The sequence below is a fragment of the Pteronotus mesoamericanus genome, unplaced genomic scaffold (assembly GCF_021234165.1).
Source record: "Pteronotus mesoamericanus isolate MK-2021 breed Mesoamerican mustached bat unplaced genomic scaffold, CSHL_Meso_final contig_493, whole genome shotgun sequence".
NCBI classification, from domain to species: Eukaryota; Metazoa; Chordata; class Mammalia; order Chiroptera; family Mormoopidae; genus Pteronotus; species Pteronotus mesoamericanus.
The window spans coordinates 700,083-716,802 of record NW_026555183.1 but is presented as its reverse complement, the minus strand read 5'-3'; the positions used below and the strand labels follow the sequence as shown (position 1 = coordinate 716,802).

Sequence of the window (16,720 nt, the reverse complement as noted above, 5' to 3'; positions counted from 1 at the left end):
TAGGAAGTCCGTGCATTCGTCCAGGTAAGAGGTAGTAAGTAGTGAGGGCAGTGGGCTGGTGCGGGGGAAATGGACTGCAGAGGTATTGAGGGAGACAACAGGAAAACAGTGGTTGCTGATGGGAGGTAGAAGAATGGAGGCTGCAGAGCGTTGTGGGAATGGGCATGAGACCAATGTGGCCAAGATGTCAAACAGTCTGGGAACTGAGCTTGGTGCCTGTCCACTGCTTCAGAAAAGGGTATGAGAAGCCATGCTCTCAACAGGGGAGTGCACAAACTGAGCCAGAAACGTGGAGGGAGGAGGGACAGCAGGAGCCGAAATCCTGTTTTTAAGAGAAAAGCAGTTCCTGTGCTAGTGGGAAGGATCTAGCAAAGAAGGAAAAGGGGAAGGTATTGCTAAGAGGTAACAATTGCTGGTGCAGGTTCCTGACGGAGTGAAAAAGATGGGATCCAGAGCACAGGAAGTGGGAGAAAATGCTCTGATCTGGAGCAAGCTGCTGTACAAGTTTCTAGACAGTTCTTGGACCCAGCCACAAGGGGCCAGCTGACGGGAGTCAGCCAGAGGGACTTTGTGTATGTAACCCACATCTGACCCTGTCCTGCCGGCATCTCTAACGACTCTCCACTGCCTCCCAAATAAAGCCAAAATGTCTAAAGGGGACCTCCTTGTGACTGTCACAAGGCCCGACTTCAGCCCTTACTGGAACACCCCATGCCTTCGCCACGGCCTGTGTCCTCAGTGCTGGGAACCACTCTCCTCCATCCCTCAGAGCCCCAGTTGGACGGCCCCTCCTCCTAGAAGCCCGCCCTGCCTGCTTGGCCCTGCGCAATGGCACTGCCTTCGCGGTAAGGGACTGCGTGCGGCGCCCCCGTGTGGCCGACGGCCGCGGCCGGCAAGATGGTGGAGCCCGGGACCCCGCCCCTTCCGCCCAGGCAGGCGTCACACGAGGCTGGCTTAAAGGGGAAGTGAGTCAGTGTCCGCGGACCCGGCCGGCCGAGGCCCCAAGAGGCCCCGGCCCGGTGGCGCCGTCGGCGGCCATGGCTGGGGGCCCCGGCCCAGGGGACCCCGCGGCCCCCGGCGCCCAACACTTCTTGTACGAGGTGCCACCCTGGGTCATGTGCCGCTTCTACAAAGTGATGGACGCCCTGGAGCCCAGTGACTGGTGCCAGTTCGGTAGGTGGCGGCGGGCCTGGCTCGGGAGGGGTGGAGAGCTCATTGGCCCGGGTGCTCAGGCCTGACACTCCCTGCCCCACAGCCGCCCTTATTGTGCGAGACCAGACCGAGCTGCGGCTGTGCGAACGCTCTCGGCAGCGCACTGCCAGCGTCCTATGGCCCTGGATCAACAGAAATGCCCGTGTAGCCGACCTCGTGCACATCCTCACGCACCTGCAGCTGCTTCGCGCGAGGGACATCATCATGGCCTGTGAGCACACAGTCCTGGGACCTGGGACACCCCCCACCAGCTGGAGGCTTCCCACAAGGCTCCTCGCCCTGCAGGAGCCTAAACATCCTTTCCTTCCTTAACGTCCCAGGGCACCCTCCCGTCCCCCTCCCACCCTCCAGCACGAGCAAACCGGGAACCAGCAGCATCTCTGAGCTCACTGAAGACAAGGCCCGCAGCCCCCGGAAGTTGCAGTCATCAGCTTCCACTCTCCTCTCTCCAGGTAAGAGGGCTCTGGTGTTGGGCTTGTTGGACCTGAGGAAAAGGCCACTTTGACCATGGCCATGGCTATAGACCCTGCCACTGGTCTCTGCCTAACTCTTACTGGTGTCTTTATGAAGCTCTTCCAGGCTCCCAGACCCATTCTGGGCCTGAGTGCAGCCCTGTCCCAAGCCCTGCTGCCCTACAGCCACCACCACCGTCTCTAGCCTTTTCTCCTACCAAGGTAGGTGGGTCCTGCCCCTGGGAAAGGCTCCAGACAGAAAAAACAAACAAGCAAACAAACAAATAAAAACCCAAGAAACCCAGGGAGCCCCAGCCCACTCAGCAAGGCCAGCTGGGAGGCAGCTGGGGTTGGGGGAGCTTGTGGCCAGGGCTGAGGGGAGGAGACAGGACCTCACCTAATTGGGATGTCTTTCCACAGCAGAGCCCAGAGAATCCAGTGTCCCTCCTGCAAGGGACCCACCCCTCTCCATTCTGTTGGCCCCTCCACGAGATTTCCCAGGGCACCCGCAACTTCTCAGAGGAGCTGAAGATCGGGGAGGGCGGCTTTGGATGTGTGTACCGGGCTGTACTAAGGAACACGGTGTATGCTGTGAAGAAGCTGAAGGAGGTGAGTGTAGTAGCGTCCTGGTGAGGGCCCTGGAAGGCCGACAGCAGACCCTCACCTTTCTGGTCTTCCCCACCCCCCGCTTCCCACACAGCTCCTTCAGCTCTCTGATTCCCCAGCTCAAGGTCCCCAGTCCCTTGGTTGTTCTGGGCCCAGGACAGATGGTACAGGGAGTGGCCATCAAGCCTTGGCTGTAAAAGCCTCATGCTGCCCCACCCCGTTTTCCCTGGGGACTACAGGAGGCAGACCTGGAGTGGACCACTGTGAAGCAGAGCTTCCTGACTGAAGTGGAACAGCTGTCACGGTGAGCCTTGGGCGTCCCTCCAGGACCACACACCGTGGGACCTAGCTCCCTCAGACCAAAGCCTGGCAGGCCCAGCCTAGCTGAGGGGCCAACAGGGACTGCTCCCCCTTGCGACACCAAGATGGAAAGTGTGGTGGCGGCTGGGGGCCAGAGCACTCAGGCCCTGCTTTTCCAAGCAGGTTTCGTCACCCAAATATCGTGGACTTTGCTGGCTACTGTGCTCAGAGTGGTTACTACTGCCTTGTCTACGGTTTCCTGCCCAACGGCTCCCTAGAAGACCACCTCCACTTCCAGGTAGTCTTACCTGGCCTGCCACGCTTCCCCAGACCTGCTGTGCCTCGGTGGAGCGGGGCAGGAGCCTGGCTCTAAGCCTCCGTGAGTGGGTCCCACTGGCAGGCAGGGCCTGGGCTCAGGGTTTGGCCCAAGGTGGGCCGCCATTTTCCGTGGCTATTCCTGCATGCCCAGGAGCCTGGGCCATGGTGCCTCTAAAAAGGGGGTTTTTGACACACAGTAACCTGACTCAGGTTTCTCCCCTTTCCAAAAGGAGTAGCTGAAGGGTTTTATCAGTATTGCTCTTGAGAAAAGGAGGCAGTGGGCAGCAGGCTGCACTATCTGGACCCACAATTGGGCCCTGGCTAGTGAGGCACCCAAAGACACAAGGGTGAACTGCACGCTGTGTTGGGGGAAGTGGGAGAAAGCCTCCAATGATGTCCTGATCACCCTGGGGCATATGAGTGAACTTCAGGAACTGAAGACCGTCAAATTCTATGATGACTCCAGAAAGCACATTCCTAGCCGTTTTCCTAGCATGCTTTATAAAGCAGTGGGAATGGCTTAGTCTTGATTCTCTTGTGAAGTAGCTCATAGAGATTTTGCTCCTCATTTTCCAGAAGGGGAGACCAAGGCCTAGGGAGTGAAGTACTTGTCCACATCCTGTGTTGACAGGTGGAGGGAGGGCTGGAGTTAAGGAGCAGTGGCCCCCAGTCTCCCCTGTGCCCCTTTGCTCCCTCTGCCGCTCTAGACCCAGGCCTGTTCCCCTCTCTCCTGGCCTCAACGCCTGGATATCCTTTTGGGCACAGCCCGGGCAATTCAGTTTTTACATCAGGACAGCCCCAGCCTCATCCATGGAGACGTCAAGAGGTAAGGGCAGGACACAGCCTGGCCTCTGGGTCCCCTGAGAGCCACAGAAGTAGAGTCCATGGCAAGGCAATGATGCTCCCAAACCTTCTACAGCAGGGAGTCTGGTCCAGAGGAAGCCCACCCCGAGTGCCCCTCCTGAGAATAGGCCTGCCCTCTCTTACTCAGGGCGGAGGTTGGGGGACAGGGTGCAGCCCTGAGATGTGCGATATGAGAGCTACCTCCCTCTCATCTCCCGTGCCAGGTACTAAGTGACTGCAGCCCAGGGTCACTTAGTACCTGGCATTGGAGAGATGTGGAAGCATAGGCCCAGAACAGTCCCCACTGATGTGTAGGGGCTGAACTGTGCAAGGGTGCTCTGGGTTTACAGCCTTGCAGGTAGCTGGACTGTTCTAACAGAACCAACCACTTTCTGTAGGCAGGGCGCTGTTCAGTGGCTCCAAGTCCATTTACATCAGGGCAAGGCAGGTGTTGAGGGGTCAGAGCGAGCTGGGGCCAGGACTGGGCTGACATCCTTCCTTTCTTCCCTAAGTTCCAACGTCCTTCTGGATGATAGACTGATGCCCAAACTAGGAGACTTTGGCCTGGCCCGTCTCAGCCGTTTTGCAGGGGCCAACCCTGGTCAGAGCAGCACCGTGGCCCGGACTCGGACCGTGCGCGGCACCCTGGCCTACCTGCCCGAGGAGTACATCAAGACCGGGAGGCTCGCTGTGGACACGGATACCTTCAGCTTTGGCGTGGTGAGCCACGGCCCCCCTCTGCTGGCTGGAGGGGTGGGGAGCTGTGGCCAGGCCAAGGTAGGAGAGCCTGGAGAATTCCATATGGAGCCAGAGGCCAACCTGGCAGGAAGCTAATGGAGGGAGCTTCAGCTACCGGCCCCTCCCTCCCTGGTATAGGCCCCTTCTGTGGCCCTGCACCTCTTTTTACATACGTCATTTGGCATTCTTTTGCTTCAAGTTGGTGCTCCAAACTGCCAAACTTCAGTCCCATGACACCTGGCTCTGTCCCTGCAGGGAGGTGATCCTGATCTGCCTATCCAAGGGCCAGGCCACTTCATCTACCCCACAGGCCACCTCTGCTTGCTGCCATCCCCACCGAGGCCTGGGATGGCACCATCCCAGAAGCCACTGCTATGTTCTCCATCTCGCTCTCTCTCCAGGTAATTCTGGAGACCCTGGCTGGCCAGAGGGCTGTGAGGACACATGGTGACAAGACCAAGTATCTGGTGAGCCTCCCGAGGTGGGGCAGAGAGGGAAGGAGACGGGAAGGGAGGGAGGCAGACAGGGTGGGGGGCAGGGAGGCGCTGCTCCTAGAAACCAACAGGTGCAGCCCTGGAGGGTGGAATGATCTAGAGCACAACACCCCACAGAAGCTAACCTTTGTTGCTGCTGACTCATCTTTGAAAGTAGGCAGGGCCCCAAACAGCTTCCTTTACCTTGCCAAGGAGAAACCTGTCTTTTTTCTGTAGATGCGGTGGGCCTTCCCAGACCCCACCTGGGCTGGGAGGAGGGGAGGGGGTGTCCCAGCAGGGTAGCCCCAGTGCTCTGGGACTAGAAGCTACAGTGAAAAACAGAACATGGGAGCCTGCGAGAGGCTCTGGCAGAGGATTGGGCGGACTCTGCGAAGCCGCCTTCTGATCCCCACCAGGCACACTGCAGATGACCACTCCTTGTTGTGGAGGCAGGTCTGAGATGCCTCCATCCCTTAATCCATGATTCCTGTCTGCCTCACCAGGGACTGAGACAGGGCCAGGAGGAAGGAGACCTGGGGTCTAGTCCCAGCTTGACAGTGGTCTTGGAGCAAATCCCTGCACTCTGCTGGGCCCCTTCCCCATGTGGAAACAGACTTAATGCCCGTGTAGCGCTTAGACACTTCCCGGGCCCAGAACGTGCTCGGTCAACCTTTGTTCTTCCCACTTTACCAACTGGTATACCTCCAGCTGCTTCTGCTCCTGGCTTGGGGCTGCTTCTCTCTACTACTGGGTCTGGTCCAGGAGCCAGGGAGCCAGAGAGGAGCCCTCCTTCACCTTCCGCACCCATCGGCATAGCCAACGGGGGCTGCTCTCCATCACTGCCCTGGAATCCTCAGGGGGTCCTTCTTTGGTCTTCTCTGCATCCTTCCTGTTTGTTCTCTTTGCCGTGGCCAAACTAATCTTACAGAAATGTTAAGAGATCGCGGAAGCCTCTTTGCTTTCCCACTGTGCTTGGGGGTGAAGGCCTGATGCCTGAACGTAGCCTCAGTTCCCCGGGCCTGGCCACCACCAGCCTTCTGTCTGTCCTCTAGGCTCCCTGCTGCCTGTCCTGGGGCCCGAAAAGCCGCCCGCAACTCAGGTGCTTTCTCCTGGTCCTTCTCACCTCAGAGCTCAAGGTGGCCCCCACCCCTGTTTCTGTCCTGGGGTGTCTCTCCACGGTACACTCCCCTTGTTGGTTCTGCTGTCTCGTTAATTCATGCTTTCAGATCCCAGCTCAGGTGCCACTTGCTCATGAGCCACTACCAGTTCCCCATTGCTTTCATAGGCTTGTTGGTCTATGAAAGTGGGCCCAGGCCGTTATATTTGTTGCTGTGTGCCTAGGGCCTGGGGCAGTGCTGGGCACACAGTGGGTACTTGATCAACCCAAAGAAAGACCACAGGAGTCATCGACCAAGGGCCTGGGAGATTCAGCTCTAAAGGCACAGCCTCCCCAGTGGCCGTGCTCACAGTTATCTGTCCCACAGAAAGACCTGGTTGAAGAGGAAGCTGAGGAGGCTGGGGTATCCCTGAAGAGCAGCCAGACCACACTCCAAGAGGGTCTAGCTGCAGATGCCTGGGCTGCCCCAGTTGCCACCCAGATCTACAAAAAGCACCTGGACCCTAGGCCTGGGCCGTGCCCACCCGAGCTAGGCCTGGCCCTGGGCCAGCTGGCTTGCTGCTGCCTGCACCGCCGGGCTAAGAGGAGACCCCCCATGACCCAGGTACCAGGGGCGGGCAGGGAAAGAAAGCACTTGAGACACCTACTGCCCATGGGGGCAGTGGTCTGCTGGAAACCCCGCATTTCTGCTGCTGCCCTGTAGTGAGCCAAACACCGCACCTGCCAGACCTTTTCTTGGAGACGGTCTCGATACATTTCTCAGTTAACCTTTGGTTCTTCCTGGGGTGGCGGGACCCCCACTGAACCCCACTCGGTATATAGCGTCAAAGGGCTTTTATTGCGCCCCCTTCTGGATGTACCGCACTACTGCATCTGCCTTTTTCTGTCCCCTCCCTAGGCCCCACCCCTTTCCCTCTGACAGTTCAGAATAAAGAAGCCCCATTTGAGGGCAGCAGGGCACTGCAATTCACTTTCTAGAAGACAGAGAAGCCATTGTCAGTCCTTAGCTTTGGTGGCTGTGTCTCAGTGCCCCTTGTGGGAGGAACAAAGGGGCAAGGAGCAGAACTTTCCCAGCTGCAGGGTGTACCAGCTTAATGGTCCTCACGGGTTCCAGAGCAGCTGTCTGGGGCATCCCAAGCCCCAAGGTCATGACTGGTCTTCATGGCCAACCAAGCCCGGCCTGCCCAGGGGCAGAGGACAGCCCCATGCAGTCCACTCAACCCTGAGAGCCCCTCTTTCTCTTTGCAGGTATACGAGAGGCTGGAGAAGCTTCAGGCAGCAGTGGCAGGACCATCCCTGGAGCTAGAGGTCGCCGGCCGCAGCCCCCGTTGCCCACAAGAGAACTCGTACATGTCCACCCCCAGCAATGCCAGCCCCTGTCAGCCCCTGGCAGTACCCTCAGGAGTCCCAGCCCAGGCTCCAGAGCGGCTCCAGAGCGGCTCCAACCAACCTGTAGAGAGTGACGAGAGCGTGTCTGATCTGTCTGCTGCCCTGCATCCCTGGCACCTGACTGCGAGCTGCCCTGAAGGCCCAGCCCTGCCAGAGAGCCCCGGGCAAGCGGCTGCCACGTGGGCCCCAGCGCCCCTTGAGCAGGCCAGCTGTACTCAAGAGGGTCCCGCCCAAGAATTGACATGGGGGAGCAGCCCAGAGCCCCGGTCCACAGCTGTGGAAGGTAGCTGGGGACAGATGCCCCGGATAGGGACCTCCTTTGGCAGTAGTCCCCACATTTCTCATCCCCAGTCTTCTGGGATGAGAGAACTGGGGCCTGCTGTTAAGCTCACTGTCCCTAGCAAGCTCCAGGTCTCTGCCTTGGGGCAGGTGGCTGGCCTTAGAAAGGGGTACAGAGGATAGCTTGGTTCTATCTCATCTCCCTAGGCCGTGCTTCCCGGGTGGTAGGAAAAAGTCGGGAGCTCGCTTCCTAAAACCTGGGAACAAGGAGGGCTCTATTCAGGACCTGGCTCCTGGCCTACCTGGGAGCCAGGGTCGTGGCACAGCCCCTTCTAGGCCTTGCCCTCAGGGCACTGAGGACTTTTATCCTCAAGGGGTAGGAAACTAGGTGGGGGGCAGGGCGGGGGTGGGGGGGCCAGAAGACTCCTGAGACCGGAAGTGTCAGTGAGGAGTTCCTCGAGATAATGGCCCTTGAAGCTAAAGGGGCGCTCTTTCTACCCCAGGATCATTCCTGGGCAGCTCTGCGTCATCACGGCCACTGCAGATTGTCATCAACCCAGCCCGACAGAAGATGGTGCAGAAGCTGGCCTTATACGAGGACGGGGTCCTAGACAGCCTGCAGCTGCTATCGTCAAGCTCCCTCCCAGGTACCCCACGTGCACCCTGCAGCTGGGCGGTCAGCCTCCAGGGCCGTTCCAGCACACCTCTTTGTGCCAGCCCTAAACAGCAAAGTGGTTTTTTGTTTTTGTTTTTGTTTTCAAGATTTGATTTATCCCTGTCTGGAGTGGGTCAGTGGATCACGTGCCAGCCTGCAAACCAAAAGGTCGCCAGTTCGATTCCCTGTCAAGGCACATGCCTGGGTTGTGGGCTAGTTCCCTGGTTTGGGGCATGCAAGAGGCAACCGATCAGTGTATCTCCCGCAGGTCGATGTTTCCCTCTCTCCCTTACCCTCTCTCTAAAAAAAATAAATAAATAAAATCTTTTTGGAAACATCAGTGTGTGAGAGATACACTGATTGCCTCTGCATGCCCCCAGCCAGGGGCCTGGCCCTCAACCCAGGCCTGTGCCCTGACCAAGAATCAAACCAGCGACGTTTTGGTTCGCAGGCTGGTGCTCGATCCACTGAGCCACACCAGCCAGAGTGAGTGTTTTCCTCTGATCATGCACTGATGAGGCCCCTGCTCCCCAAGGGTGTGGTACAGCACAAAGGCAGGCCACCCTCCCCTCTAGGAATGGCTGGAAGCCCAGGCTGCCCCCATGCCTCCCTTGGAAAGTTGTTTATTCTGGGCAAAGCCTATATCCCGGCGCTCTTGCTTTCTTCTGAAATAGCACCTTCCTTTAGTCTTGGGATACCAGTGCCCCACCATGCTTCCAGCAAGCATTTTCCATTCCAGATGCTATTTGAAGAAGCTCTGCTTAGGAATAGGAACCCCTCATTCCAGAGAGCACCCCGGTAGCTGAGGTGGAACCATGGCACAGCCCTTGGACCAGCCCTCCAGCAGCCAAGGGACCCCCACTCCGATTTACTAACTGGCATTTCCTCCTCCTCCTGTAGGCTTGGGCCTGGAACACCAACACAGGCAGGGCCCGGAAGAGAGTGATGAATTTCAGAGCTGATCTGTTCACCTGGGCAGATCCCCCAAACCTGGAAGTCAAAGTTCTCATGGTTGGAAGTTCTCATAGCACGTGAACCCTCAGGAGCCCGTGGGCAGTAGGGGCGGGGGCCCCAGCCTCACAGGGGAGAGCAGATGGTAGCCCCTGTGCTGTAGGGGAAGGGGCGCAGGCCGGGTTCAGAGCCACCCGGGGCAGCTGCTGGAAGCTGTCGGGAGGGCAGGACACCTCAAAGGCCTGCCTTCAGTCCAGCACTTTGGGGAGAGGAAAGCCAATGTCATCAGAGGAGTGTGTGGGGGAGAAATGTATGTCTGAAGGCTGCTGGCAGCACATGCCAGACAGGAGAGGTGAGTGGGACCATTGGTACAATGGGATATAGCTGGGAGCCGGCTCCCTGAGAGTTGGGCGAGGCGTTTGCAGCCCAGGCCTACAACAGCAGCCCTTAACCCTTCTTTTTGTATTTTGCTGAAGCCCTAGGGGAAAGCGGCCACTCTGCAGAATAGAGCAGATAAGGCCTGGGGTCCTCCCAGCCACTTGTAATAGGGAAAAGTGGGTTGTGACCCTCCTGCGGTTCAGTCCGCTAGCTAGAAGTAAGAGTTCTGAGATACCCCAGAGAGTTCCAGCAGTGTCCCCGTCAGGCCAGTGTCCGCAGGCTTCCTTGAGCAGCTGGGAGCGAGCCTCACGTGCCTGCCTGCCAGCCAGGCCGCCCCTGGGCGCTGTGGACAGGCGCCAAACCAAGTCGGGCTCCGGAGGCCACAGGCTCAGCATCAGACCCAGGCACTGATTGTGACAGAAGGGCCACTTCCCAAGGTTTGCCTAGGCCTGAGTCCTGTGTTACCCAGACAGTGAGAAGCCCCAAGGCAAGAAGTTGGGAGCAAGGCAGAAAAGAAGGAAAAGGAAACTGAGACTCGTGAGGTTTCAGGAACAAGTGAGATTTCATGTAACAGTGCCTTCGAAAGTTAGCCCAGGGCTGTAGCATAGGCTTACAATGATTTTGTGTCCACAATCATGAATCACACTACATGCCTCACAAAGCTAGGCATTGGTGAAGTCCAAGTTGTACTGGAGTAATAAAAGCTATGTTTCAATCTCTGATTGTACTTGTGGAGTTTGTTCCACTGGAAACCTCAAACTTTTCCAATGCTTTTCAACCCAGGGTTCTTGACTGTCCAACCCAAAGCACCAGACCCCGCCCCCGCCCCCGCCCCGCAAATCCTCCGGAGGCTTTTGTTACCTCTCCCTCGGTCCACAACACTACGACCCAACAGTCAACAGTACTTTCATGCGCGGTTAAATTTCTCCCAAATATTTTATGGGTTCTGATGCTATTATAAATGATATCTTTATGTCATCTTCTAATTGGTCGTTGATAGTATATAGGAATACAATTGAGTTTTGTCTGTTGGCTTTCTATTCTGTGACCTTGCTTAAATTCACTTACTAGCTTTAGCAGTTTTTTTGGTAAATACATTGGGATAGTCTATGTATACAATCACTTTATCTGCAAATAAAGATAATTTTACCACTTCTTTTCCAATCCGCCTTTTAGTTCTTTCTCTTGCCTCATAGCACTAGCCAGGGCCTCTAGTCAAATGTTAAATCAAAGTAGTAAAAGTAGACATCCTTGCCTTGTTCTCAATTTTACGTGCGAAGTATTATCTTTCACCGTAAGTACCATTGTCATACATGTATTTTGTCAGTGTGATGAACTAAATCAATTGATTTTCAAATATTAAGCACACTTTGAATTCCCTAGATTAAAAAAAAAAGCACTTGCTGATATTCCCTTTGCCAATAACTGAAGAACTTTTGCATCTGTGTTCATGAAAGATACTGATCTGCAGTTTTCTGGTAATATCTTTATCCAGTTTGGGTATCGGGGCCTCATAAAATAAATTGGAAAGTGTTCCCCTGTCTTATTTTCTTAAAGGGCTTGTGCGTGCTTTGTGTTCACTTCTTGAAATGTTTGAAGGATTCAGCAGTGAAGCCATCTGTACCTGGAGTTTTCTTTGTGGAAAGTTTTTTAGTCCAAATTCAATTTCTTCAATTAGCTATTAGCCCATTCAGACATTCTGTTTCTTCATGTGTCAGTTTTAGTAATTTGTGTCTTTCAAGGAATTTGCCTATTTCATCTAAATTGGCATAAAGCTAGTGATCCCCCCTCCGGATCCCTTTACACCTGGAGTCACTATAGTGACATCCTCCCTTTCATTGCTGATACTGGTAATCTATGTCTTTCCTTTTTTTCTTCATTATCCTAGGTAGCTTATCAATTTTATCAAACATTTCAAAGTACCAAATTTTGTTTTCATTGATTTTTTTCTCCATTGTTTGTCTATTTTCTATTTTGTTAATTTCCACTCTTCCTCCTTTATTTTACTTATTTTGGAATAATAAAAATTTATTTCAAGTTTAATCGCCCACACTTTTTTCCAGCTTCTTAAAATGTAGCCTTAAAATCATTGGTTTTAAACTTCTTTTTCTAACAAACATTTATTTAAAGCTAAAAATTCTCTTTCATAACAGCTTTGGTTGAATTCTACTTATTTGGATATGTTCTATTGTCATCGTTCAGTTAATAATGTTTTCTAATTTCCCCTGTGATTTTTTTTTTTTTGAAGATTTTCTTTATTTTTAGAGAGAGAGGCAGGAAGGGAGAAAGAGAAAGAGAGAAACATCGATTGGTTGCCTCTTGCACACCCCAAGCAGGGACCAGGCCCACAGCCCAGGCATGTGCCCTGACCAGGAATCAAATCGACCTTTTGGTTTGTGGGACCACGTCCAACCCACTGAGCCACACCAGCCAGGGCATGTGATTACTTCTTTAACCAATAACCTACTTAGAAGTACATTTCCCAAATATTTGGGGATTTTGCAGATACATTTTTGTTACGTGTTTTTAATTCCATTGTGGTCAGAGAATTTACTCTGTATAATTTCATTCCTTTTGAAATGATTGAGACTTGTTTTATGGTTTAGTTTAGTGAATGTTCCATGTATATTTTAACAATATATTCTGCAGTTGGGTGGAGTGTTCCTGTAAATGTCAGTTAGGTCGAGGCGGTGGGTAGCTGTGTTCCGGTCTTCAGCGCCCCGGCTGATTTTCTGTCCACTGGTTCTCCCTGGCGGACTGAGAGAAAACGATCAGTATCCGGCTGTTGTGGTAGATGTGTCTTTCTCATTTCAGTTCTGTTGGACTTGGCTGCATCTATTTTACATTGGGTGCATACACACTTAGGATTGTCACATGTTCTTGATAAATTGACCCGTTTGCTATCATGATATGCCCCTCTTTATCTCTGGTAATATGTCTTCTTTTGACATCTGCTTTGTCTGACATGACTATAGCTACTCCAACTTCTTTATGCTTAATTTGCTTTGCATTATAACTTTTTCTGTTCTTTTAACCTATCTGTGTCTTTATATTTAAAGCACATTTATAGGCAACATATGGTTTTGGCTTACTTTTGTAACCAGTCTGGTAATATCTACCTTTTAATTGGTTGGTTTAATCCATTTACATTTAATGGTTGAGCTTAAGTCTACCATAATTCTACTTGTTTTCTATTTGCCCCATCTGTTCTTTGTTCCTGTTTTCCCCCTTTATTTTTGACTTCTCTTGGATGTTTCTGGGGTTCTATTTTTTTTCTTCACTATTGGCTTGTTAGTTCTAATAACTAGTTCGGCTCAGTAGCCCCCTTCCTGTACCATGATCGGGAAAATGCCTTATAGGTACAGAGGTAGAAATCTGGGCTGCTTGTAGGAGTCGCTGCATTTGGTTTCCTTCTGATCACAGTCCTGCAGTGCCTGTTGTCCAATATCTAAAAATAGTTATTTCAAATATTTTGCCTGGTTTTCCAGTTTACAACCAGAGGGCTATTCTGGCATTGGCTATTCTATCATAGCCACAATCAAAAGTTTCCCCTCTTTTCTGAGTAATTGTTCACTCTTAAGGTCACCCTAATTTTCCTCCTGCATGATCAATTTCTCCCTTGCTCCTGGATGTATTTTCATCAAACATGTCCCCTAGGAGCTTTCATTCTTGAAGAAGTCCTTAGATCAGACACCTCTGTCCAATCACAACCCCAATTCTCTGTTGTTCTTTATAGCCAAACTTCTCAAAATAATTGTCTATTTTCCCATTTCTCATTCCTTCTTCAACCCTTTCTAATCTGGTTCCTACCTCACCACCCCGCCAAAATGCTGTCAAAGACACCCACGATCATCTTGCCAAAACCAGTGACCCTCTTCTCTGTGCTGTGGGCCTCTTGGCGCCCACATCCTTTCTGACTGCCCTCCCCTGGCAACACTGCCCTCTGTCTCCTCTACTCAGTCTCTACAAGGTGGGAAGGAGTCCTACCTTGGGGCTCCCGCGGGGCTCTCTTTGCTACCTCTGCTTGCTCCTATGGTGAACTCATTCATTCACATGGCTCTAAAGACCATCTATCTATTGATCACCACCAAATAACCTCTCTAACGAGAACTCGGAGCTTTTCACCCATACTTCCAAATGCCTACCACAGACATGTCTCCTTTGATGTCTCACAGGTGCCAGAGCTTAAATGACAAAACTGGACTTGGGATCCCCAGTTGCCACAAGCTTCTTGTCTCAGTGTGTGGCAGTTCCACCACCTTCCACCCAGCTGCCCAAGCCAGACCTCAGAAGTTAGGCTTTTTTAATAGAATCTGTTAGGCAGAAAAGTACACAAACTGTCCATGTGTAGCTCAAGAACTTTATATGTGTGTGCAGCCGTGTGACAGCGACCGCTTAAACCAGAATATAAGCGGTCTGCCTCAATTAGCTATTGCTACGTACCAAACTACCCCAAAACTTAGGGGCTAAAACAATTATAACATTATTTTGCCCATGAATCTGCTATCTGGGCAGGACTCAGCTGGGACAGCTCATCCGTTCCACTCAGTGTCAGCTGCAGTGGCCTGAAGGCTGGTTTCTGGAACCATCCAGAGACTCCCGCACATGCCTGGTGATTGATGCGGGCTGTCAGCTGAGGGCCCTGCCGGCCAGGAGATCTATGCATACCTCTTGCTCGTGGCCGTGTGGCTTCTTCCCAGCACAGGCTTGGCTTTGAAGAGTGTCTTACGAGAGAGCCTGGTAGAGGCTGGGTCAGCTTTGGTGACCTGGTTGCTGCTGTATTCGCATTAGAAACAAGTCACTAAGGCCGGCCCATACTCAAGGGGAAAGGAATTCAGTCCAGCTTTTGATGGGAGGAGTGCCAAAGAATTTGTGCATGTGTTTAAAACCAGAACAAGGGCATTTCTGTCACCCCGGAGAGGTCCCGCATGCAAGAGAACCATGCACGCATAGATTAGTTTTGCATGTTCTTGAACTTCACAAGGTCAAGAAGATAACCTCCTTTGACTTCTACATACTTCCTTGCTTTACTTTTCATAGTTAGGTCTGTGCTACATCTCAAATTGATTTTTGTTCCCGGTGGTAGGCAGGCATCTAGATGTCCTATTTTCCCATGTGGACGTCCAATCTATCCCACACCAGTTAGTAAAAAGGCTGTCTTTCCCCACTGAATCAATGTGGGGACTTTGTCCTCAACCTACTGGCTGTATTTGCACAGGCCTGTTTCTAGCCTGTGTTGTGTTACATCAGTCTGTCTGTCCTGCACCAATACCACACTAGCTTAACTACCATAGCCTTAGAGTAAATCTTAATTCCTGTGAGCAGTAATTCCTCCAGGTTGTTGTTCTTCAAGACTGCCTCAGTTATTCTAGGCCCTTTGCATTTCCATCTAAATTGTAGAGCAATTGAAACTCATTCACTGCTGGCGGCAATGTGAAATGGTTCAGCCACTTTGGCAAATGGTTTGGCAATGTCTTAAAATTTCATCTATTTACACTATTATACAACTCTTCCACTCCTAGGGTTTACCCAGGGGAAACGAATTCATACTTCCACACAAAGACTTGTACACAAATGTTCACAACAGCTCTATTCACAATAGCCAGACTGCAAACAACCCAAATGGCCATCAGGTGACTGGATAAACGAATTGTGTGTTCATACAATGAAAGACTACTTAGCAATTAAAAAAAAAAGAAACTATTGGCCTTAGGATAACTACACTGACTGAAAGGAGCCAGACCAAAAAAAAAAAAAAAAAAAAAAAAAAGCATACGTGCTGTATGACTCCACTTAGGTACAGTTCTATGAAATGCAAGCTTATCTCTCATTACAGAAAGCCGATCAGTGACTGCCTGAGGGTGGGTGGGGAAGGTGGGCTGGAGGAAAGGGTCACCAGAGGCACAAGGAAACTTTGGGGGGTGAAGGATATGTTCATCCTCTCAATTGTGGTGACTTTCACAGATAGAACTTTCAAAATGTAAGCTTTAAGTATGTGCAGTTTATTTTATGTCAATGCTACCTCAATAAAGCCGTTTTTAAAATATATAATGTGTCTCTTTGAAGCAGCATATGGTTAGGTTTTCCCTTTAATCCAGCCTGGCAGTCATTATTTATCCATTTAAGATATAATGTATTTGCCAATGAGTGTGTGTGTATGTGTTTATTGTATAAAATATACATGACAGAATATTTATTATCTGAACCATGTATGTACAATTCAGTTGCATTAGATACATTCACAGTGTTAGATACATATCACCTCTCTTTGTACCCCAAGCCTTTTTCATTATCCCGCTTATTAAACAGCAACTCCTGCCCTGGCCAGTGTGACTCAGTTGGTTGGAGCATTTTCCTGTAAACTGAAAGGTTGTGGGTTTGATTCCCAGTCAGGGTACATCCCTGAGTTGCAGGTTCGATCCCCGGTCGGGGTGCATACAAGAGGCAACTGATAGAAGTTTCTCTCCTGCACATCAATGTTTCTCTCTCTCTTTCCCTCCCTTCCCCCTCTCTAAAATCTATAAGCGTGTCCTCGGCTGAGGATTAAAAAAAAGAAAACAGCACAAAGATGGCACCCAAAGCAAAGAAGGAAGCCCCTGCCCCTCCCAAAGCTGAAGCCAAGGCAAAGGCTTTGAAGGCAAAGAAAGCAATGCTAAAAGGCGTCCACGGGCACAAAAAAAAGAAGAAGATCCGAAGGCCTAAGATACTGTGGCTCAGAAGGCAGCCTAAATATCCTTGGAAGAGCACCCTCAGGAGAAACAAGATAGAAAACAATAATACACTTGTGTTCACAGTGGATGTCAAGGCCAACAAGCACCAGATCAGACAGGCTGTGAAGAAGCTCTGACGTTGACATGGCCAAGGTCAACATCCTGATCAGGCCTGATGGAGAGAAAAATGCGTATGTTCCACTGGCTCCTGACTATGATACTTTAGATGTTGCCAACAAAATTGGGACCATCTAAACTGAGTCCAGCTGGCTAATTCTAAATATAAAAATTTTATACTT

General features: G+C 51.8%; 1 protein-coding gene across 2 annotated transcripts; it reads left to right on the top strand.

The window, feature by feature from the left end:
* The first annotated feature begins 961 nt into the window (after positions 1-961).
* IRAK1 (interleukin 1 receptor associated kinase 1) lies at positions 962-10,426 on the top strand. Of its 2 annotated transcripts, none has more exons than XM_054578161.1 (14): positions 962-1,173; positions 1,256-1,423; positions 1,533-1,664; positions 1,783-1,886; positions 2,085-2,273; positions 2,510-2,574; positions 2,754-2,868; positions 3,596-3,714; positions 4,244-4,451; positions 4,871-4,936; positions 6,427-6,663; positions 7,308-7,731; positions 8,231-8,374; positions 9,283-10,426. In XM_054578161.1, the coding sequence occupies exons 1-14, from the start codon at positions 1,038-1,040 to the stop codon at positions 9,342-9,344; spliced, it is 2,169 nt and encodes a 722-aa protein (XP_054434136.1). In that variant the 5' UTR covers positions 962-1,037; the 3' UTR covers positions 9,345-10,426. The 2 variants fall into 2 exon arrangements, with proteins under 2 accessions (XP_054434136.1, XP_054434137.1); XM_054578162.1 differs by having other exon boundaries at positions 984-1,173; positions 2,088-2,273.
* The last annotated feature ends 6,294 nt before the right edge of the window (positions 10,427-16,720 follow it).

Bases quoted from the DNA above. Each gene is read 5' to 3' on its own strand.
- IRAK1 (XM_054578161.1), top strand. From the start codon at position 1,038: ATGGCTGGGGGCCCCGGCCCAGGGGACCCCGCGGCCCCCGGCGCCCAA. The intron at 3,715-4,243 runs GTAAGGGCAGGA...TTCTTCCCTAAG, and splicing joins ATCCATGGAGACGTCAAGAG to TTCCAACGTCCTTCTGGATG. The intron at 4,452-4,870 runs GTGAGCCACGGC...CTCTCTCTCCAG, and splicing joins ATACCTTCAGCTTTGGCGTG to GTAATTCTGGAGACCCTGGC.